Source organism: Scardinius erythrophthalmus, assembly GCF_964197995.2.
Source record: "Scardinius erythrophthalmus genome assembly, chromosome: 5".
Classification (NCBI taxonomy): domain Eukaryota; kingdom Metazoa; phylum Chordata; class Actinopteri; order Cypriniformes; family Leuciscidae; genus Scardinius; species Scardinius erythrophthalmus.
In genome coordinates this window covers 26,302,371-26,325,985 of record NC_138225.1, presented here as the reverse complement: position 1 = coordinate 26,325,985, position 23,615 = coordinate 26,302,371, and the positions used below count along the sequence as shown (strand labels likewise).

The window sequence follows — 23,615 nt, the reverse complement described above, 5'->3', positions numbered from 1 at the left end:
ATGAACCACACTTGCAGCTCGCCGGCAAAAAACCTTACCACGGACCCTCTCGGGGGTCATCAGGTGTGGGAGGTGGTTCTGATTGTGCTTGTGACTGGACCTCTTTCCTTAATTACCATCCTGGGCAACTCCCTGGTGGTCATCTCCATCCGAGTCAACAGTCAGCTACAGACTATCAGTAACTACTTTCTTCTGAGTCTAGCAGTGGCAGACTTGATCTTGGGTACGGTGTCAATGAACCTATATACTGTATACATAATCATGGGCCGTTGGACATTGGGACATTTAGCTTGTGATCTGTGGTTGACACTTGACTACGTAGTGAGCAACGCCTCAGTAATGAACCTGCTGGTCATAAGCTTTGACCGATATTTCTCAGTCACACGACCACTGACTTATCGAACAAAGCGAACTCCGAAGACAGCGGTGGTATTGATCGCCGTCGCATGGGTGGTATCATTTGTGCTATGGGGGCCAGCTATCTTGTTTTGGCCTCATGTGATGGGACGACCATCGGGGGCTGAAGCTCAGACCTGTTCCATCCCGTTCTTGAAGGTACCTCCACTAACATACGGTACGGCCATCGCTGCATTCTACCTACCCGTCAGCATCATGATCATTCTGTACTGGCAAATTTATTGGGAAATTGAGAACAGAGCGAAAGGACTTGCTGGTTTAGTTGGGTCTGTGAAAAGCACTACAGGTGTTCTGGATGGGTTGGACAAACAATCAATGCACCAAACCAGTACCAAGAGCAACTTGAGTCGCTCAAAGGAAGAAAATTCCATAAAGGGACAAGGCTTTGCCAAAGGAAGGTCAGTTGGGTGTTTCAATACAACGAGAAACAAAACGGCAGCAATTTTGCAGAAGTCAGCTCATGAGAGTTGCAACAGCAGCTGGAACATTGGAGATGAGGAAGATAGCACCTTGTCTTCTTCCACAGACGAGGAACATGAGCAGAACAAGGCAAAAGCACCTTCCTCCAATCCAGCAGCAATTAAGTTGAAGGACCTGCAAAGTAGATCAGAGGATAACAAGGCTGTGCAAGAACAATTCAACTCATCAGCTGAGCATCCCACCAGACAGTTCCACTTAAAAACACCTAGAAAGTCAGAACAAAGTATTTGCCACCAGCTCAGAGCAAAACATCGCATCAGTGCGATCATTAAAGAAAAAAAAGCAGCCCGGACGCTAAGCGCCATCTTGATGGCTTTCATCCTCACGTGGACGCCATACAACATCATGGTTTTAGCTTCCATTTCATACTGTGTTCCTGAAAAACTCTGGCAGCTGGGATACTGGCTGTGCTACGTAAACAGCACTGTCAACCCCATGTGCTATGCCCTCTGCAATGAGTCCTTCCGGGTCACCTTCAAGGCTCTGCTACTTTGTCGGCGTGGAGATAAACGAAAGTGGGACACAAACAGCTGGAATCGCCATGCCTCTGTGAGGCAGAATAAGTCTTATACAGTGTAATTTTTCACTTTACCATTTGTCATTCCATGGTATGGGTGCCTTTAATTGATCCAAGATCAGGATACAGTGCTTCAATTGGCAGACAATAATATTTCTAAGGAACAACATAGGGTTTGTTTTTAACTCTGAATAGGCCTGAATCAACTTTTATAACTAAATTTGTGTGTGTCTCTGCTTTTACACAATATCCTGTCATTGTGCAAAACTGCTTGAATTTGAATCTTGTCAGACACTAATGAGAAGTTATTACTTAACCTGGTGGTCATAGCTCTTTGGCTACATCAAAAGCTGTAATTGTACTTTGTTCACATCAGATAAAAGACCAAAAGTAATTGTGTGTCACTTGGAATTGCATTATGTATAGATGGAATAAATACTGAAAAATTATTTTGATGTCATTTTCAATGTGCTTATTAAATGGTACTTTTTAAAAATTTGCATGGAATATACATTTTGTAAATAGTAAATATTTTCGTAAATACACACAGAAATATGTTTAGAGCAATGGTTCTCAATCACGGGGCCTCAAGATGTCTTAAAGTGTTTCATTAAAAAACGAGACAAAATCTTTCAAATAAACAAATTCTAACTAATTCAACCCCAAACTTCTGGAATTCTACAATTTAATTACGTTTATTTTAGCTATGTATTTGTATCTATGGACAAAATCTATCAAAAAGGTGGTGAACCTATTGAACGTAAATGTCCGCACAATACAGACACCAAACAAGCGAACAATAAGTGATGAACAGTATACTCTAAACAAAACATGTATGGTTTGTGAAGGTTTTATTTTTCTAGAAAAAAAAAAAAAAAAAAAAATTGTACCATACACCAAAAACAAAATGAATCCCCCAAAAGAAAACTAACAAACAACAAAGGAAAAAGGGGTAAAAACAAAACAATAAATGGCCACTCTCTCTCTCTAGATAAACTGTGTAGTTTTTAGAAAGATTCAGGTAAACTGTTATATTTGTTATATTTTAATAATAGTTAGTTGGCTGATACCATAAAGCTAAATTATCAAATATCCCATAATCCTTTACTATGCCTGCACTGTGAAAGTACAACAGAGTGAGTTTAAGCTAAATGTTGTGCGTTATGTATAAACAACTATGTAAAGTAAACATGCAGTAACTAAATTGAGAATGAAAAATAAAACAACGATAAGATCCTGTACATGTTATGAATGAGCAATAATTAATGTATCAGCACCTGATATAAGCCTAAACCTTTATGGAGGTCTGCCGCTATATTGAAACTGAAGACTTACAGAGTACACAGAACTCATCTCAGGTCAATTCATTTCTTCATTCAGTATACATTTACAAAGAACAGGATTGAAAGAGCCAGCTGCATACACTGCTCTAGATTTATTCTTTAAACAAAGGAAGTTTTGGCTGGATTGCGAAATGGTAATAGAAGACAGGAAAATAGGGGAACATTTGAAGCAGGCTGTATATCTGCCTCAGCTTGCTCTAGGAAGTTAAACTAAGCTCTGGCAAATTTAGCAAATACCATACTTGCACATCTGTGTTGTATTGAATTTAGCACTGGGTCACTTGAACAAACTTCCTTCACTCCTAGAAGTCAATCCTTTAAGTTAAAGGGACAGATCAACCGATAAATTGTCATCATTTACTCACCCTCATGCCGCTCCAAACTTATGACTTAATTTCTTCAGTGGAACACAAAAGATATTTTGAAGAATGTTGGGAAATTGTGTTTTTTTTTTTTTTTTGGTCAATCATCAAGTCAATCATCCTCAAAACTGAGACATTCCTCAAAATATCTTGTGTTATGTTCTACAGAAGAAAAAGTCATACAGTTTTAAGAGTAATGACGATATTTCATTTTTGGCATCCCTTTAAGGGACGGCTATTTTATCCAGTTTTCTAAATGGCACACATCTGATGCCATAAAGACGCCAATAAAGACCCCCAGATTAAAGGACTGAAAGTAAACTTTCAGCAAAACAATAGTGAAATCAATTTAACATAACCAAGCCTGTGACACTCACAAAGTCCTTCTGGCATCTCTATTCATCAGTGGTGGTTTGTGGGTATAAATCTTTTTTGTTTTGTTTTTCTAGAAAAATTGTATGTGTAAACGTGTTAATAGTAGACATACAGAAGCAGAGCTTTTTTGTTTTTGAGTGCCAGAAGAACCTTTGCTTACTCCTACCAATTGGCAATTTAATTTGAATCTGATAAATGAATACATACGAGTAAAATGCCTATGTAATATATGTATGGCTGTAATCAATGAAATGTAAATCACAGTAAACATGATAATTATGGCATTTAAGTTTTTTGTCATCATATTTCCTTAAACTAGATAAATGTTCATGTTCTTACTCAACAGCAAATCTTCCGGAATTACCTGGAAAGAGATTTAACATTCTTGGTAGAATCTATCAAACTATAAACATTGACAAACTGATTTCAGCGTGGTCTGTAATATTGTTCTAACTACCCTCAATTAACTGCAAACAATTATTATATTTTCAGGACGTTTCTTTTAAACTGATCTTTTCAGCCCTCTCTCCCTCATTGCTTTACCCGACATCTTAAATAACCATCTTTCTCAAATTTTTAACTGCTTTCTGAACACCTTAAGGGCACCCTAAAAAAGCAACAAAAAATAACAACAACAATATAAAAATATAATTTAAAATCACTACCTTTACCTGCACCATTAACCCATTAGTTAGTAAAGAGCTCACACACCGACTGCTAGACTCTGTGCTTAAGTGGCATATGCAGACGCTATCATCACAGGGGTAAAAATCCCCAAGCAACTCCCGTCATAATAATGAACCATTTCTATAGTTTAAGATCTTAAATACAACACACCTTTATATGCTATACAAATATATAAATATACAAAAACACATTAGTTTCTTTTTCGCTTATTATGAACAAGCATTGGCATGCTGATTGGTTTCAACTATTCCTCTCCTTGATAAGCATATTTTGTCAGAGTATTTTGGATATGGCTGAGTATGCAATATTTATTTTGGCTGATATAAGCTGCATTTTATTATTTGTTTACTGTTAAACAGTTTCTGCAGAAACGGGTGGAAATAGCAGGTCTAATATGAGCAGGAACTCCAAAACAGAGTCATAATATTCTCATAGTGACTTCCTCCAAGTATGTACTCCTGAAAGGGTCAGGAGAGTGTGTGTTTGGTATGGCGGTATTGTGTTCGTTGTGGGGGGCCAATAGTTGAAAACAAAGAGCAAGGGTAGTTTGAAACTTGGAACTGTGTAACAGTCATACTGAGATCAAACCTACTGAGATGTAAATGAGGAATAAGAGAAGGAGGCCACTCTTTTTCTCACTTCCTCTCTCTTTTCTCACCCGCTATTTGTGTCTGAGGGCCTGGGTGAGGTGGTAGTCCCTTTTCTGTTTCAATACAACTTCTGTTCGACCTATTTTGTTCGCTTAAATCAAACAAACAAATCTTGGAAGGAACCATGTGATCGAGGATCTTTCTTTCCCAAAGGACCATCACGAGGGCGGAGCATTCTGATTCTGGTATATGGAGGCCTTCTCTTTCAGGAGGGCCAAACACAGATGACAACTCCAACTTCCTGTAACGCAAAGCACAAATCTGTGATTTAGCACAATGTAAGTCAATTCTATGTGCTTTGAGCATTCATCAAAAATGACTGGCTTTTTTAAAAAGTCCCTTATGCTGCATTTACACACCAAAATAGTATTATTGTAAAATACTAAACACAATTTTAAATAACTGTTTTAATATATTTTAACATCTAATGTATTCCTGTGATGATAAATCTGTACTTTCAGCAGCCATAACTTGTCTTGAGTGGCGCATGGTCCTTCAGAAATCATTCTAATATGCTGATTTGATGCTTGAGAAACATTTATTATTATTATTATTGTTTATTTGAAATAGAATAGTTTTACTGTTATTTTTGAAATCTCACAGACCCCAAACTTGAATGGCCGTGTATGAGGCATAAGTGCATGTTGCTTTACCTTCAGGGGGTTCAGACATGGGGGGCGAGAGGCAGTACATGTGATAACCTCGGTCACAATCATCACAGAACAACAGCTGGTCCTGTGAAAAAGCATACTAAATTACAGAGAATCCAAATAGGCATCATAAACCGAGGGAGCGAACAATTTCAACACAAGACTAGTTTTCCTTAAAGCTGCACTATGTAACATTTTTGTATTCAAAATTTACAAAATGTATACGAGCGAGTACATCATGAATACATTTTTCCAAACCGTGTTTTGTCTTATACTGAATCACTGCGGTATAAGTGTTTATATTCTGACTATTTTAGACCACTGCGGAGTAGCCCAGTACCAGCGTGACTCATCATAGACACAAACAGAGAAGTAGCTTGGTTTAGTAACCGCTACAGTGCCAACAGTTACATAGTGCAATTTTAAGGAGGTTAAGTACATTTATTTAACAAATGATCATATTTGTAACTCAAAAATAGTCACAAAACTCATGGTTCAAATCTTATTACGGTTTTTGAGTCAAATAAAAAGTGTGTGTTACATTTCATTATGCTTTCAATTTATTATTTACAGAACACTAAGCACTTGGATACCACAGCAAAAAGTTACTAGCCTAACTTTTTTAATTAAAAAAATTATAAGCATAGATAAATATACAATAGAACAAAGATAAGAATAAAATAAAAAGTGCTTGAAATTTTTCCGGTAGGTCTAACAGTATTCAGGTACAGAAGTCAACTATGATCCGTTACACCCCTACTACACAGTGGTAAACAAACTCACATCATTTTCTGATGTTCCACATATGTTACAGCATTTGCATTCAATGCACTGCCAGCGATAGGTTTTCACAGCAGCCATCATCACTGGAGTGAACTGCAGACATGAAGGGTGACCTGAGAACGAAGAACAGATTAATAATTATTTGGTCAAGAAAATCAAAAGCAGCAAGCAGGAGAAAGTGTGAGTGTTTGTTTGTTTTACCAGAACGACCACAGTCTGAGCAGGACACAAGCTCTTCTGATTGGCCAGTTTTCTGGTTCAGGTTGGAATCTCCCAAACAGAAGTCACAGTAGTTGTTCGGCAGAGCCAAACCGTCTGGGCCCTTCTTTGGAGCTGCCCGAGAGAGAGAGAAAGAGAACAAAGAATACCCAACATTACTCCAACATTACTTCAAAACACACCAATCAGTGTTCATTAAAAATAATACAATCCAACACTGTCCCTAGAAGCTAAAACATATATTCAAAACCTAGTTAGCTGCCTTGTAGAAGGGACTACGAGATGCTGCCTATGCAGAGCTTTCCATTTAAGATGGCGGGCAAGGTACCCCACTAGGTTTTAAAATAAAGCCATTCTGTCAATACTTGAGTGTACCACACTGTGCCAACCAGTTAAGAGTTTAATCTATAATCAGTTTTATTGGCTATATATATATATATATTGACTAAAATATTTCATGACAATCCCAAGTGAGACAAAGTTAAATAGCCTCTGCTTATTTGGCTACCAGAGTCTGTGCTTCAACAACAACAACAAGCATGATCAATTGCTTACTCTTTGGTTCGTCCTGTTGGGGTGGAGTTGGTTCGCGAATGTCCATCTCATCTTTCTCCTCCCCCTCCTCCTCGGCCAAGTGAGAGTGGGCGTAATGATAACTGAGACCAGGCCTGTTCTTATAGCGCTTCCCACAGACTACACACACACACAGAGATCAAAATGACAGTTATAAGTGCCTTCAGTGGTCATATGCACCGAAACATCATGTACTTCAGCACATGGGGCATGACTGCTTCACACCAAAAGCTCTCTCTCATGCATGCACCTATATTATCATGCCCACATGCTTGCTACTGGACAGTTGAGAGATCATTCCACCGCTCCTGGCTCTCCTGATCTTCATTAATTCTCATTCTTCAACACCATGGCAAATGTTAATATGTTTACTCAAAAGATCACTTAAACACAGGGTTCCTACACATTTTCCATTTCAAAAACCTTTCTGTAGATTTTTCAGACCATATTTAAAATAAATCGATCATGCAGCATTATTTTCAGCATTTCATTTGGTATAGTACAGTCATCTGTAAACATTCTTAATTTCCCTCTTTTTCCATTGGTTTTCTCAAAGTGATGTGCTTACATGATGAGAAGAAAACCAAAAACACTTTATAACCTGCATATATTCACCTCTGACACATCAGTTTGATACTATAATCGTGGTTTGATGTTGAATGATCACCAAACAGCAAAGTACAGATCGTGGCACATGTACATTCAATTAGTGAAGTTCAAAAGAGACTCTCTTATGTTAAAAGACGGGCTTTGCAAAATGAAAATGTGTGCCTTGAATTTATTCAATTGTGTTCAACAATCAATAAACTTTTGCCATGAAAACAATGCATGTATGATACATTTTTTAGAAATTCTTAATTTTATATTTTAGAAAACTGAATCGGGCCAATAGTCTAGAAACACATATTTTTCCATATTCTGTTTTCTTTTTTCCATACTTTTCCAGACCTAAAAATAACTCAAATTCCATACTTTTCCTGCGTAGGAACCCTGTAAACAACAGCGATAGTTCACCACAAAATAATCATTCTGTTATTTATTTAGCCACGTCGTTCCAGAATGGTATGACTTATTTCCTTGCATACAACCAAGTAGCCTTTTTCCATACAGTGGACGCAAATAGTTACCAACCACGATTGGTCCCCAAATTCGATTTCATTGTATGAAGAAGAGCAGCTTGGTCAATGTTAAGCCAAGTTCGCACTGTACGATTTTGGCCATGATTTTGCCATCGGAGACAAATTTAGCAAATCCTAAAGGATTCCTCTGATTGTAGTTTTCAATTAAATTCTGGCAGTGTCAGAAGTCAAGGCAGTCATGCAGCAAGACTTCTCTGACGACCACTGTCAAATCAAAAACCAATTGGAGCGCCGAACCTGATGACGCAATTAGTGCGACAACAAACCACCGCTTGCTCCACGGACACACACACACGTCTTAATATTTTTTGTCTTTTCAAGATTTTAGTTTTTCTTTGCTAGCCACCATTTCAATCCTGCATGTAATACAGCTCACAATCATCATCTGTAGACTGTACACCAGTCAAGTAAGCGTTAAGGTACAAGAGGCTGTGCTGTAAAATTAATAAGTCACGGCTGAAGGGCGTTGCAGGCACACAGGCAATTATTTACTTATTGACGATACAGCACAGCCTCTCGTACCTTATTGCTTACTTAACTGGCGTTCAGTCTGACATTAATGACATCTGAGATCCCATAGTGTGGCATGACTTATACTGGGATCATGTTCGTACAGTCTGACAAGCAATAATCGTAAAGGACTATTATAAATTGTACAGTGTGCACCGCAGCTTTAGACAACACCTTTACTACTGCACACTAGAAAGTTATTTGGTCTGAACGACATGATGGTGAGCGCATGATGACAATTATCACTTTTGAGTGAACTATCCCTTTAAAACCGTAAGCATCACACATTCAGGGAAATTGGATTGATCAATCCTTGAGCAACTTAAAAACAGAGGCACTATTTGAATCTAATCAGAAAAGGAATGAGAAAAACAGGGAGCGACCTCAAGGTGAAGAGAAGGATGAGTATTACAAGCAGCAATGAAAAGAACTAAAAAACAGAGACAACACAGAACAAGTAATGAAGAATAAAGAGGTGAATAATAGAGGTTATATAAAAAGCAGCAATTTACATGTCAAAAACAATTTCTAAGTATTAACTGGGGATGGGATATTTCAAAGTATTGTGATATTTTTTTGTGACAAAAACAGCCAATTTAGGTTTGTGGTTTCCCCAGTTCCCACAACTATTTTAGGAAAAAAGGAGATCAGAGAAAGTGTGTTAGGAGGAGAAATGTTCAGTAGAATCAATTTAATGCTGTTTTTTCGGCCAAAAATCAGAATGAGCTAAGAATATAATTGTGCAAAGCACCAAAGCCTAATGCAGATAAAAGAAACGCAAGAGTAAAAGATCGTAATGCATCACAGTTGATTAACTACACACTAAAACAAATTGCAATAATGTTCTATTGTGACCTAGATATGTATATACACTACAGTTCAAAAGCGAGTTACTTTTTTTCAAAGAATACTTTTATTCAGCAAGGATGCATTAAACTGATCAAAGTGAGACTTTTACATTACGAAATATTTCTTTTTGAAATAAAGTCTACATTGACATCAACACTGAAAACAACAAGAAATGTTTCTTAAGCACTAAATCAGCATATTACAATGATTTCTAAAGGATCATGTGACACTGAAGACGTGATGCAAAGCTGAATTTTCAGCATACTTTCTCCTAAGAATAAAATAAATTTTTAGAATATATTAACTTAGTTAATATTTAAATTGTTGATATTTTACAATTTTACTGTATTTTTGATCAAATAAATGCAGCCTTGGTGAGCATATAGATACTTCTATAAAAAAACTAAAAAAAAACTTTTGAACAGTAGCGTAATATTGTATCAGCAGGTCCCTGCTGATGACGAATCATAAGATGCATGCAAGTAAATTGTTAGTAACAGAGAGTTGCTGTAAGTATAAAGTGCTTTTCAAACAGTTCACAATTTTAACTCCTCAGACTGGGAAGTTATATTGAGTCATGCTGCCGAGAAAAACCCGCTTGAACGTGTCTGAACATTTCACCTGGCCCGGAGGCAGTACAGCTTGTTTAGGGGGGAAAAATAAATTAACTCTGTGGAAAAAGTCTTCATCTGAAGCTGCTGTCACACTTAACGCTGTCCAGTTTTTCTTAAAAAAAAAAAATAAATTCAAATAAAAAGTTCAGTACATTCTTGTCAGGCACAAATCATGTTTGCAATGCACACAAAATAAAGAGAAAGCGGAAAACCAAGACATGAGCGGTAGGGGAAGGAGAAGAAAAAGACAGAATCAGGGAAGGAGAACTAGACGGAAAGAGAGAGAGAGAGAGAGAGAGAGAGAGAGAGCAATATACCTCTTTCGGAAGATTTTGAAATATGCTTTTGTTTGAAAGTGTCTGAAAGAGAGAGAAAAAGAAAGAAAAAAGAGAAAGAAGAGACAGAAAGACTCACAGACTGAAAACAAGAATCAGGAAATCAGGAGAAATAAACTCAAAGAACATTTGCATCACAGTATCATGACACATTTAAGAGACAAATGCAGAGAATAGAGATCCAGAACTACGAAAGTACAACATGAAATTGGAAATCAAGTATAAATTGTCCTCTGGTTTACAAGATAAAGATAACTAGTTTAATCAGGCTAGATGTGTGATTGGTAAACCAAAGCATACAGAATAGTAGGCTTTTTGAGATGTTTTCAATAAAAATGTGCATTTTTTTTGTACTTCTGGCTTTCATGAATAGACAAGAAAGAGCTGATTGTGAAATGATTCTCAAGTTAAGTATGTCAGATACAGTACAGCTCAGCCTTTTTATAGCAAAGAGAAGTCGATCTCCAGATGAGATCACCGAGAGGTCAGCGGGCTGAGTCATGTGGTTCCCCTGAATGCCATATATGACTCACTGTCACAGGCGTACGGTCTGTCCCGATCTTCCAAAGCTGCTGCTGCTTCCAACTTCTTCCGAGCGCTGCTGACACCACCACGACCCTGTGTAACCATTATCATCATCATAACTATAACCTTTTACAGGTGTTTTGCCTAACATAGACCAGGGGATGGGGAATGTTGGTCCTGGAGTGCCGCTGTCCTGCAGAGTTTAGTTACAACCCTAATCAAACACACCTGAACAAAGTAATCAGTGTCTTCAGGATCACTAATGCCGAGTTCACACTGAACGATTTTAGGCCCGATTTTCGCTCGCCGACAGGTTTTGTGAGATCGCCGACAAATGCCCGAAATCATAGGCAAATCGGTGCTTGTTCACGCGAGTGACAATCACGCAGTGTGAATTATCAAAGACCAGATCTGAGAGAGTCGCAGACGCCCGTGAGATATTTGGCATGCTAAATATCTGGACCTGTCGGTGATTCAAAATCCTGTTGTGTGAAAGTGTTCTGACTGAAAACTACATCGGCCAATGAGAGAGCAAGAAACAGGACAGCGGGATGTTTGGGGAAGAGTTATAGACCAGAATATCAGTATTTTAATAGATACATTTACAATTATATCAAACAGAAACAAAGCACAAACATTTGCTTGACCAGCAGCAACAGCAGCACATTGCAAAATTATTTATTTACCCCCAACTCTCTTTGCAGAACACACAATCCTTGCTCCTCTCTCTCCCCAACCATTTCCTCCTGCATAATCTGTTTTTGTTCTTTTCGCTGCAAATCAGCGCAGAGATCATTTGGATTGCAAATCTTCTTTCAGGCTATCATTTTTAATAACAATTTCAGTCTCGCGCGAGAACTCCGGTCTCATGCACGCGTGATCTTGCGTTATTTCCTTATCACTTCTCGTCTGTGTTTGGTTGTGAAACGTAGTTTGCGGACCAGCCAAAAGTTGTCGGCGATTCTTTCTTTTGTAAAGTCATGCAGTGTGAAACCTCCTGTCACCGATCCATTGTGCAGTGTGAACACATCAGCAACTGAATGTTACCCGAATTAATCGTGCAGTGTGAAAAGAACAGTGACCGACTACTTTGAAAATCTTGCAGCGTGAACTTTTTTTTTTTTTTTAAAGCTTAACTCTGCAGGACAGCAGCCCTCCAGGACAGAAGTTCTCCATCCCTGACAGACTATGTATGTGTACATGATATTTACAAGAATTTACAAGCACAAGTTTAGAACATCAAGATCTCACCTTTCCCTTGCCTTTTCCTCTTCTCTTCGGAGTATCTTCCTCATAATCTTCATCGTCAAGATCATCTAGAAAATCATCTGGCTCCAAAATTCTCTACACACACACACACACACACACACACACACACAAAATGGTGAAAATAAATCAGACAGAATAACCAAGCAAGGTGAGATTTCAACAAAAACGGTGTGACACCCTAAATCCAAATCATCACTTGTTCTCAGTACCTTTCGGACCCTGCTGCTGGAGTTTAGTGCACTGGTGGAGAGCTCTGTAGAGCTGGGCTCATCTTCCCCTGTGCGGAGCTCCAACCCTGACCTTTTATCCAGTGGCTCTCCTTTCAAAAGAGCCTCTAAGCTGCTTCCATCACTGGAGAAAACTTCCTTCTTAAGCCCCAGATCCAGCTCTAAAACATACACACGCACATTCACATCCATAGGCAACTGCACAGAGATGCATAGAAATATCACCAAAACATACAGAAATCTAAATGACATGAAAGTGAAACACATAAATACCTAGACACAAATCTATGAACGGGCTACACACAGGGAATTACAAACAACATATCTCTTCACTGTTATTAACAGTCTCTCGCAGAGGAAAGGAGGGGCTGCATACCGGGCTTTAGAGATGGGAAGGCTAGACGAAGGTCCTCTGGAGGGAGAGCTCTCCTCTTCTTTCTCCAGCGACGTGCTGGATAAGTGTACAACTGACCTGGGGCAACACCTTTGGTGAGAGTGAGATGAAAAACATACATGCAATCAGTCATGTCTTATGTTTAATTTTTTTTTTGTAAAATTGGTGCCCCTCAGATATGCATCACACACTTACAATTAGTTCAAAATGCTGCAGCACGGCTTCTCAAAGGGAAGCGTAAAAGTGAACACATTACACCGGTTTTGATCTTGTTTCATTGGCTACTGGATAAATACAGAATTGATTTTAAAGTTTTGTTATTTGTTTTTAAGTCTTTGCAGAACCAGGCTCCATAGTACCCATCTGAACTACTACATCTGCCCGGAGACAAGATCACTCAGATCGGGGGACTCTGATCTACTATCTGGTCCTAGAACTAGACTTAAAAATAGGGGTGATTGTGCTTTTGCGGTCATCGGCCCTAAGTTATGGAATAGCCAACCGGCTTACATCAGATCCGCCCAAACTTTGTCAATTTTTAAATCCACTTTGAAAATGTATCTTTTTTCAATTGCTTTCAATATATCTTGATTATCTTTTTTTCTTTCTTTTTTTAACCTTAGTTCATAGGTTTTCCATTTTTATTGTTCTTTAATTTGCTTTACTGTTTTATATGTTTTATATCTTATTGTTTGTTTCCTAGGCTTTTGTAAAGCACTTAGGTCAACACCAGTTTTTAAATGTGCTATACAAATAAAATCCCTCGGGTCATTTTGACCGATAATCATTTTGGAAAAAATATGTAGGCTAAAAATTTAGTGTTAATTGGAGGGGTCCAAACGTAAAGAGAGAGAGGGCCGCATTTCAGATAGCTCTCGAACACTGAATTGATTCCTCTTTCGCGTTTCCTTGCCCTTGAACAAACACACAAAATTATGTAAAAATAACTGTCCAAATACCCGCCTCAGCAAGTATTGTCTCGATTATGTAATAAGTGAACAGTTGAGAAAGAAACCGGATGTTTGTCAGTTTTTTCAATATATATATATATATATATATATATATATATATATATATATATATATATATATATATATATATATATATATATATATATATATATAGTAGGTCAAAAATATATTTATACAACATTTAAATGTGTTTTTTTTTTTTATCCTGTGATATTAATATTTAGGTCTATATCCACACTTATGACATTTCACTGGTTTTGGTATCAATTAATTTTGGTATTTTAACAACTCTATTGAAAATGCAGAGAAAAGAAAAGAAAAGAAAACCTGTTCTGTAAACTGATCGCTGTGACTGAGTGTGTCCCACCTGGTCCTCTGTGTCGTTTCTCCATCCAGAAGTAGCAGTTGCTCTGGGCGACACCTGTCTGAGAGTCGAGGAAAGGCATCCTCACGCTCCTCTCTGCGCACAGACGGGCATTATAGTTGTGACACTGCTCCATAGCGTCCCTGTAATACTGCTCACCCAGCCTTCAGACAGAGCAAGAGAGACAATAAATGTAACAGCTTGATTTAAAACTAAGATTAACCAGAGGTGCTTTCTGAAACTCACATAGAGTCTAGAGAAGCCATCTTCTGTTGGGCAAAAGCAATAGAGTGTCACTGCCACCCTGAAACCAGCTCAACCTTGTTCAGCTTACCCGCCCGTGAGTGTTTGTATGCAGCGGGAGGTCTTGCAGGCATGCAGCCCAGTCATTGTAACTCTCTCACTCCAGCCACTTAGCAGGTGCCGATCCCGCCCGTCACCCCGGCAACCGCTAAGAGCCCCGGAGAGAGAGCACAGGCTAGCTAAAGCCTGTGAGATTAGAGCACAGACGGGCGTTGATTTCACAGAGGATGAAACAAAAGCTTAAAGCTTTGCTGTGTTAGAACCAAGAGCTCTGAGGGGTTTAGAGCCCAGACAACGAAACAGCCCTGGGATGATTGCCTGCCTCCAAGACGCCAAAACACAAGAGCTACAGCTTCAAAAGGCACTTGCTCAAAGGGGATTCACATTCCACAAACCAGCAACTCGGACAACGTTAATACCAGCTATTAAGATCCACCTTGTGGACAGCACTAAATACAGGTGTAAATGGGGTCCACTGTTTTGTGAACCAATGAATCAGAAATGTGACCACACTGAATTGGTAGAGTAAACATGAATGCTTCATCCTAGATAGCAGCAAATGACTGCCTATTCACCCATCAACCTGCTAAAATGTTAGGACTTCATCAGAATTGTGCAGCTCTTGCATGTGCTTTTCCAATTTTCTAAGTTATCACCCGAGGCAGATCTTAACACCAAGTGTAAACAGGGTCAAAGTCAGACACCAGACCTTTAAAAAACGTCTGCATTCATGAGGCTAACACAAGTACTATTAGCAGTGTTGTTTTTGTAAACTAAAACTAGACTAAAAATTGTTTTAGTTACCTGAAATAATCTGGAAATAAAATAAAATAAATATTAGATGAAAAAAAAAATAGCCTATACCTTAACTGAAATGAAAAAAAGAAATGTTGCCTTGGCAACTAACTGAAATAAAATAAGTTAAAGTACTAAAATGACTAAAACTGAAATAAAATAAATTAAAGCCAAATAAAAAACATAACAAAAAGCACAACAAAATGACAAACTAAAATGAAAATGAAAACTAAACAAAAAAAAAGCCAATTCATATTAATAAGAAACACTATAATAGTACATGAATAATACTAAAATAAGAGTGCCTGATAGATCAGAGTAAGTGTTTGATACTGCAAAATTAACTCTACTAGTGGACAAATTGTGTAAGACGTGTAGGTTATTGCTTGGTGTTCGCAAGATCACAGACAATTTAAAAGAAACTGGGGATGGGCACTTGTCAATCTCTCATTTCGATCATTGATAGGTCTCAATATAGGCTACTCAGGGCGTGTCCGTCATGGAGATAATGAAAATATTTTAAGACTGTTACAAAAATTTATGTTGACAAATAAAAATATGACATGAAAACATGTCTATGAAAACAAACATATGACTAGAAAAAAATAACTGATAGATTATGATGCATCAATGTTTTTCCCAGTCAATAATATCGGGCATTGCATTTGAGCTGAAACTGTGAATACACACCACCCTGCAGAGATTTGCTAGAGAGTTAATAAACTCAACCAAACACATCCTATATTAGATTATTCAGATTTATACCCATTACAACTTAGGCTACATCTCCACAAAAGGAAAGTAGCACCTCACTGCAGTACACGAAATCCAGGGGGCGGAGTTGGATCCAGATCTAAGGGGTGGAGATTGGTAGGTTTAGGGGTGGGTTTAGGGATCAGGGGGTGGAGATGGGTAGGTTTAGGTATATGTAAGGTGGGAGGGGTTGGATCCAGATCCAATAAACCTAAACCCACCCCTAAACCTACCCATCTCCACCCCCTGATCCCTAAACTCACCCCTAAACCTACCAATCTAAAACTAGATTACGCATTTATTGAGACCCATCAATGATCAAAATGAGAAATTGACAAAAGTGCCCATCCCTAGTTTCTTTAAATTTTCTGTGATCTTGCGAACACCAAGCAATAACCTAGTTTTAGTTTGGACACGAAATCCAGGGAGGAGGGGTTGGATCCAGATCTAAGGGGTGGAGATTGGTAGGTTTAGGGGTGGGTTTAGGGATCAGGGGGTGGAGATGGGTAGGTTTAGGTATATGTAAGGTGGGAGTGGTTGGATCCAGATCCAACACCTCCCCCTGGATTTCGTGTTCTGCAGTGAGGACCATCTCGTCTGGAGGGCGTGCTGGCCAATCAGACCTCCGGTACTGCCCAAAATGCTGCAATAACCAATCAGAAAAATAGACTAATATATTTTTTAAAGTCAGGGGGATCATCGTTTCATGATCGATCGTCGCTGTCAAGTCTGAGTACTTGTGTCCTTAAAGATTGAACGCATTGACAGATCTTAACACCTTTACTGAGGCTACTAGGTAAATCAAGTTTAATTCAATTCAATAATTTAGGAAATATTATTTTATTAGTAAGAGATGAGTGTCAAAGTAATGTCCATATGGCAGTAATATACAGCTATAAGATAATACAGGTTGTGTACGTACTCAGTTAAGCATACACAACGAACGTGTTAGGCAGCAGTTACAACTTGTATACAATTTAAGGATATGATAATATTAAAATAAAAGGATAATATTTGATAGGTATTTTTTTATGTCGATCCAAAGTTGGTGTCATCTGAATTCTTCGCAATTATCGGCATCGCCTGAAACCATCACGAATAACTCACTCGCCACTTCAACTTCCCTTCATCTAAAAAGCTCCTTATTAAAAATTCATTTCAGTCAATATATTTGGTTATTAACATTATTATATGAAATGGACAGATAGATGTAACCTGCTTCAAAATAAGTGGCATAAATCAGTCTGTTATGTTCAGATCCACATATGACAAGTGAAATCAAATAAAACAGCTGGTGCTTCCACAACTGAAGACCAGAATAACCAACCACAGCACTGACAAACAACTGAAACAAACATCTGAGCGCTTAACATGGTTCCCGCGAAACTTTATGACACAATGTCATTAGCACACTCATTAGAGGAACAGAAAAAGCCTCCTACATGCGTTGCTCCCTGATCATGCTGAAAGACGGAAGCTAAATGAAGCATTCACACCAGCGGGACACAGCAGCTGCTAGTACAGCTAACTTAACCAGAGCTCGGATAACCTTGTCAAACACGTGTATCTAAGCTCACTTTCAGCAAATAATGGAAATGCCCATCACGTTGCATATTTACTTCAGCTACATATCAAATTTCAACATGAAAAGCTCATATGCAGTCAAATAAGTATGAAAAATACTCACAGCTTGACAACATTCTCCACCACCGCCGCCATCTTGGCTCTACTGATCTGCTTGCAGCGGGTGATCTGCGCTTGCGCAGAATGAAGGACCTTAGAGGAAGGTCACGGGTCACGGGCGTTCAGGAGGCGTGCGTGTGAAGGAACAGATGAAGGTTCTTTTCATGTTCAAATATAGACAGTAGGCTATAATACAATGATCTGTCTATTCGTTCAAACAAAATATCTGTTGTCTTTCAAAACCCGTACGACTGTATAACACAAAAGGATCGATAAAATACTGTTCAAAGGGAGACAAAAAGTATCATAAAAGTTACGTGGTTCATACAACTCGTGCGCTATAATAAAAGTATTTTGAAGCTCGTTTGAGAAAGAGAATGAAATTTAAATAGTTATTCCCTTTACAGCACATCAAGCCAGTGCGTTGAATTCGCAAATGGTGCTGCTTGCTGCCAGGGTTGCCAGGTGCAACAGTTTAATCAACCCTGGCCACTGCAACATTTTAAAAGTAGCGAGAGGCTGCCCACTACAGAACAAATGGGTGGAGCTTAGGTCTAGCGAATGTAATTTGGGCCTAATGGGTGGAGCTAGAATATCCAACCACACCCAAACCCTATCCAAAACTCTATGGGTGTTTCTGCGTCCATTTTAGTCCAGTCCTTGAGGCTTGTGGGCTAATGTCCTGCTCAGCAATTAAACACTAGGATGAGACAGTCTAGTCTAGTCACACATGTCTCCGCCCCCACGGTCACAACACAAAAATACTATTAAAACTTAATTTTGGAAAAATACTTTGCATTACAAATCTTTATATTAACTAGCTTTTTATTAATGCGATACAGTGAATGACAGCCGTCTGAGGTCTCCCAGTGGCTTACATTATTGGCAATTTAGTGTTAAATGATTAATTTACAGCAAAACAAAAGATAACATCAACATATTCATGTCCGAAAACATTATTTTTGTCTTACATTTAATAATAAACTCAGACAAGCTCAGTACCAACTCATTTTCCGTCGATTTATTTTCGTGAATTTGAATGTGTGCAAAGGATTGTGGGTGATTTAAGGCCACAAAGGATACATCCGATGCATCCTTCAATATGAGCTGAATGAATGATGTAAAACGAACGCTGCCTTCCAAGGATCCTTCAAACTGAGATGGCCCTCAGCGACGTTTGATGACGTGGCAGCCGAGATATGCAGCCTTCATAGGGTGCAGCCTAACGTTTGAGAAACACCATATCCCTCCACTCCATTAGACGTCCAGAGAGGAGGAGCTGGATCATGTCATTTGATTCTGCAGTGAGTAGGGAAAACCGCAGACTTCAACCTCTGCAGTGAATTCGATAACCAGATCTGACCGATTCGTGTTCCAAACTATTTATTTATATTTGTGACTAGATCATTTTGACAAGACCCAAAATTGAAAGAACGCTTCGTTCATGAATTAGCCAAGGGGTGTTTTTCACTGAATAATGAATAAAACTGAATAAAACTAATAAAAATCTAATAAAAAAACTAATAAAAATCATATATTAAAAACATACTTTACCAGGGGGGTGCTGGGGGCGGGACTTAATGGGCGGGGCTTGATATTGCAGGGCGGTGCTATGGTGTGGTATGGAGTTTTTTTTTAAACAAAATCCTATTAAACAGCCCAAACAAAAATATTAACATACCAATGAATGAGTACAGAGTTGTGAGAACGCTCAGAACTCATGATACATTTTAAAAAGCACAGCACACAAATCTGCATATGATATAGCCTACTCACTCAGGAGTGTCGGTGTTCCGGAGAATTCGGTTCCCCTGTTTCCCCTCAGCGCGCGTGTGCAACATCAAGACGAAAATCATGACCTCACATATATTTCACAGAAAGCATAATCTTTCAAAGCGAAAACGCAAGACGCCAAACGCGGGCAGTGGAACGGTGGGAAAACGCAAGGTCTCGAGGCGCGTTTTAGTTGAACTTATTTTAACTTGAGTGCTGCGCTTGTGTTGAGTTCATTCGCGAGACGCGAGCACAACAGTTAAACACGAGTAGTGCGTTCACACTGAAAAACAATGGAAACGTAGCAGAGTGGAATGGTTGACGTTCTGTGTGAACAGCCCCTAATGCCGATGAATGCTTTAATCAATACATCTATATTTAGTTTTTTCACATGCATTTAATGAGTGTCAAATCAGTTCTGAGATGCTGGTCCTCAACCAGTGTCACGTCACTCACTCCGTGCGAGATCGGCTTATTGCCTTATGATATATTCATTTCTTTTAGAGTCATAAAACCCTATTCGACAACATATAAAAACGAAATCATCTTTAGAGTAATTTTATAAAAGTTGAAGGTGTTCTTAAAAAACAGGTTGAAAAACAAAAAGTTATTTAAAAGTCATGTCATGTCATCTTAAATTCCAATGTAGCCTAGTGAAACAGCTGTCGTCAGGGGGTGCTGCAGCATCCCTCAGCACCCCTAGTTCCAAAACAAGCGACATTACAGTTTTTCTCGATTGTTTACACACATTTTCTGAAAGCATGCCTCATATTTTCAGAACTCTACACACAAATCCAAAAAAACACACACAATGGGCAAAACCCCTCAATTCTCCTGCAAAATGAAACTTTACATTCAAAACAATGTTATTTCTTCTCAAAATGGTATTTTGTTTTCAAATGACACACACAAACCATCATATGAATAGACATTTATAAGAACCAGTTGAACAGTTGATGTGCTCAATGTAAAACACTATGATGAATGGAAAACACTTCTCCATTCATCATAATGACTTAGGCCTTTTTTTGGTTCAGTGTTACACGTACTACAGACAGTACATACATAAGTGTGTTGTAAAATATTTGAGAATATTGTTTTTATACTCAGAACACACAAATACACGGTAAAATTTTATTTTATTTTTCCTGCAAAAACAATGTAGACAGTGTACATCCCATTCCCAACCAACACAAAGTTGCACATATACATACAAAACAACAGAATTTACTGTACAGTTACAGTAAAAGAAAAAAACTATGCTGCATCCTCTCTTCTGTTGCGGTCTGGCCACAGCACCTCATCCACATCACAAGCAATGTTTCCCATGGTCAAGCAGTGGGGGAAATATCGCCTAGCATGGTGATTCCAGCCATGAAAAGCATCAGCTGCTATATCTCCACATGCGTCCTCCAGCTTGGAGAAGAGGTATACGCGTTTGTGGATTTCGGTCATACACTTTCCATCTCCAGGCAGAAAAAAATTCCTCAATAGGATTGAGGAATGGAGAATATGGAGGGAGATAAACAACTAAAAAGCGTGGGTGGGCAGTGAACCAGTTATGAACCAGAGCAGCCCTGTGGAAACTTACGTTGTCCCAAATGACAACATACCTGAGCTGCTCTGGGCCATCTACCTGATCTAGTGGAATGAGTGTGTTGTGTAGGGTGTCCAGGAATGTGATCAGATGGGCGGTGTTGTAGGGGCCAAGGGTAGCATGGTGATGGATGACACGGTGGTGGGTAATCGCTGCACACATTATGATGTTCCCTCCGTGCTGGCCAGGGACTTCAACAATGGCACGCTGGCCGATGATATTCCTTCCCCTCTTTCGTCTTTTTGTGAGGTTAAACCCAACCTCATCAATGAAGATGAACTGGTGCTCAACTGCAGCCACCTCTAGCTCAAGGACTCTCTGAAACACACATGACAATATCAGAAATAGACATGGAGTGGTCACTATTGTGAAGCACAATCATTATGATTACAATATTGAAATATGTATAATTTACTGTATACAGTGTTGAGAGTATGCATCAATTGCGACTCACTTGCACATAGTTATGTCGCAATTCTTTGACTCTTTCTGAATTGCGTTCAAATGGCACCCTGTAGACCTGCTTCATCCTGAGATGATTTCTGTGCAAGACACGGTCCAGTGTTGATAAGCTTACCCTATCTATATTTTGAAATATGTCATTGTTTTCTATTATTTTTATTTTTATTTGCCGTAATGTTATGGTGTTGTTTTCTAGGACCATGTTAATGATTTCAGTTTCCTGTTCAGGAGACAGAACACGTTCCCAACCACCTTGTGTTGGTAATCTTTCAGTTCTGCCAAACAAATAGTAAAATACTGTAAATACAAAGTAGGTATACATTTCTTAAATACTTGAAGCATACTTTACAGTATTTTTACAGTCCTACAGAACAATCCACAGGCAATACTGTACTACTGTACTCATTGAGTACTGTATTGATATGCAGTACTGCAATTTTCTAGTCAGAGTAGATTTCTTACCTATTCTCATTTCGGAAAGTCCGGATGATGGATGCTACAGTGTACCTGCTCAAATTTGGCTGTACTCTTTGCCCAGCCTCCCTCATTGTTAGACCATGGTTGACCACATGATCAACCAAAGTGGCTCGGATCTCATCAGAGATTACGGTCCTTGGCCTTCCTCGTCCTTGTCCTTGTCCTTGTCCTCCCCATCCTCCTCCTCTTACTCTCACTCCTCTGGCTCTGCCTCTGTTTCCATTGTTGGCATCCATTGCTCCAAAACAGAAGAGCTCACCTGTTGCCCTTTTATGCTAAAACTCTGATTGCTAATTGTAAAACTGTGTGACGGGTGTTTGCCCTTGTGATGAGTCAGTGTGCATATTTGAATGGCAGTGTGTTCCTTGTGAAAACAAGATATTTTCTGCATGAAAACTGTGCCAAAAGCAGAGAATTGTGTGTAGTGTTTTGAAAAAAGTGTGTTTTAGAACTGCAATTTGAGTGTAAAGCAGGTATTGTGCTTGTAGTTTAGCAGAATTGATTCAGGGGGTTGGTGAATGAGTTACATGTTGTGGTCATTGTGTCTCAAGTACCAGAATTTGTGTGTAAACAATTGAGAAAAACTGTAACTTCAATAAGAAAGAACCAAACCCGTTATTATTCCAACTCTTAGTGTTGTAGTGTTCACGAATGGACACGAGGTGGCACTAGTGGTCAATCTGACGAGACCGAGACCTCAGGGCTGCAGCCGAAAACCGAGGTGGAGCTGGACGTTGTTTGACTGCAGTGCAGTCACGTGACCACTTCAAAACTTGTTGCCTCGCTGCCCTATCTATCAGGTAATGACTGTTCAGACAGACTTCTGAGGCAGCGCAAAGGTTTAATGATCTACAGCAAAAATAGAGCGAGCTTTGGTTATAAGTAACTATAAACAAATAATTAATTACTACAATAATAATGTATGGCTAAAAATGACATCAGAAATAGAAAACGTTAATTTACACAAAAAACTGACAACCAACCGCATCTTTATTTTTCTAGCTCAACTGAAGTGACAGGATTGTGGGATATCAAAGGCAGCGAAGGAGGATACTTAAACTGCCTTCAATAATCGATCAGATGTCTTCAAATGCTTCAAACTTAACATAATTGTTAACATTATTCAAACCTCATTATACATACCTTCAGGTATATCAGGAGGAGACAGGAGGCGAAGACGTGTCATGATGAATTCAGCATTTTGGACGCAGCCAATGACGTCTCAGCCAATCTCTCAGCTGCTTTGTGCTCAGAAAGGATGCCAGAATTAGTTCAGTTCACGTTTGTAATTCTGAATTAACCAATTCAAAGAAGTTCCTGACCCCCAGGCCTCGGACTGAATAGGGAGAATTTAAATAGGGATCATTATATCATTATTTTATATTTTTGCCAGCCCAGTGTACCAAAGTGATAATTTTCGAATTCGGCATTCGATAATAAATCATGCATCTGTTAGTCTTGACTGGCAAAGCTCCGCGCCTCCACCATACAGTTTCGAGGAAAGCCGAGAGGGAAAGGG

General features: G+C 38.8%; 2 protein-coding genes across 5 annotated transcripts; one reads left to right on the top strand and one right to left on the bottom strand.

Moving 5' to 3' along the window:
• chrm1b (cholinergic receptor, muscarinic 1b) lies at positions 1–1,476 on the top strand (the record flags this gene model as incomplete). Its single annotated transcript, XM_081364760.1, has 1 exon — positions 1–1,476. The coding sequence occupies one exon, from the start codon at positions 1–3 to the stop codon at positions 1,474–1,476; it is 1,476 nt and encodes a 491-aa protein (XP_081220886.1).
• Positions 1,477–2,775: 1,299 nt separating this feature from the next.
• dpf2 (double PHD fingers 2) lies at positions 2,776–18,297 on the bottom strand. 4 transcript variants are annotated; one of them, XM_081365211.1, is made up of 12 exons: positions 17,792–18,297; positions 14,257–14,417; positions 12,901–13,008; positions 12,507–12,685; positions 12,280–12,372; positions 11,037–11,121; positions 10,486–10,527; positions 7,039–7,176; positions 6,466–6,597; positions 6,265–6,377; positions 5,485–5,566; positions 2,776–5,072 (listed from the first exon to the last, which is right to left on the bottom strand). In XM_081365211.1, the coding sequence occupies exons 1-12, from the start codon at positions 17,821–17,823 to the stop codon at positions 4,990–4,992; spliced, it is 1,248 nt and encodes a 415-aa protein (XP_081221337.1). In that variant the 5' UTR covers positions 17,824–18,297; the 3' UTR covers positions 2,776–4,989. The 4 variants fall into 4 exon arrangements, with proteins under 4 accessions (XP_081221337.1, XP_081221339.1, XP_081221338.1 ...); XM_081365213.1 differs by lacking the exon at positions 10,486–10,527 and adding an exon at positions 14,500–14,742 and having other exon boundaries at positions 3,218–5,072; positions 17,792–18,240; XM_081365212.1 differs by lacking the exon at positions 10,486–10,527 and having other exon boundaries at positions 3,218–5,072.
• Positions 18,298–23,615: the final 5,318 nt, after the last annotated feature.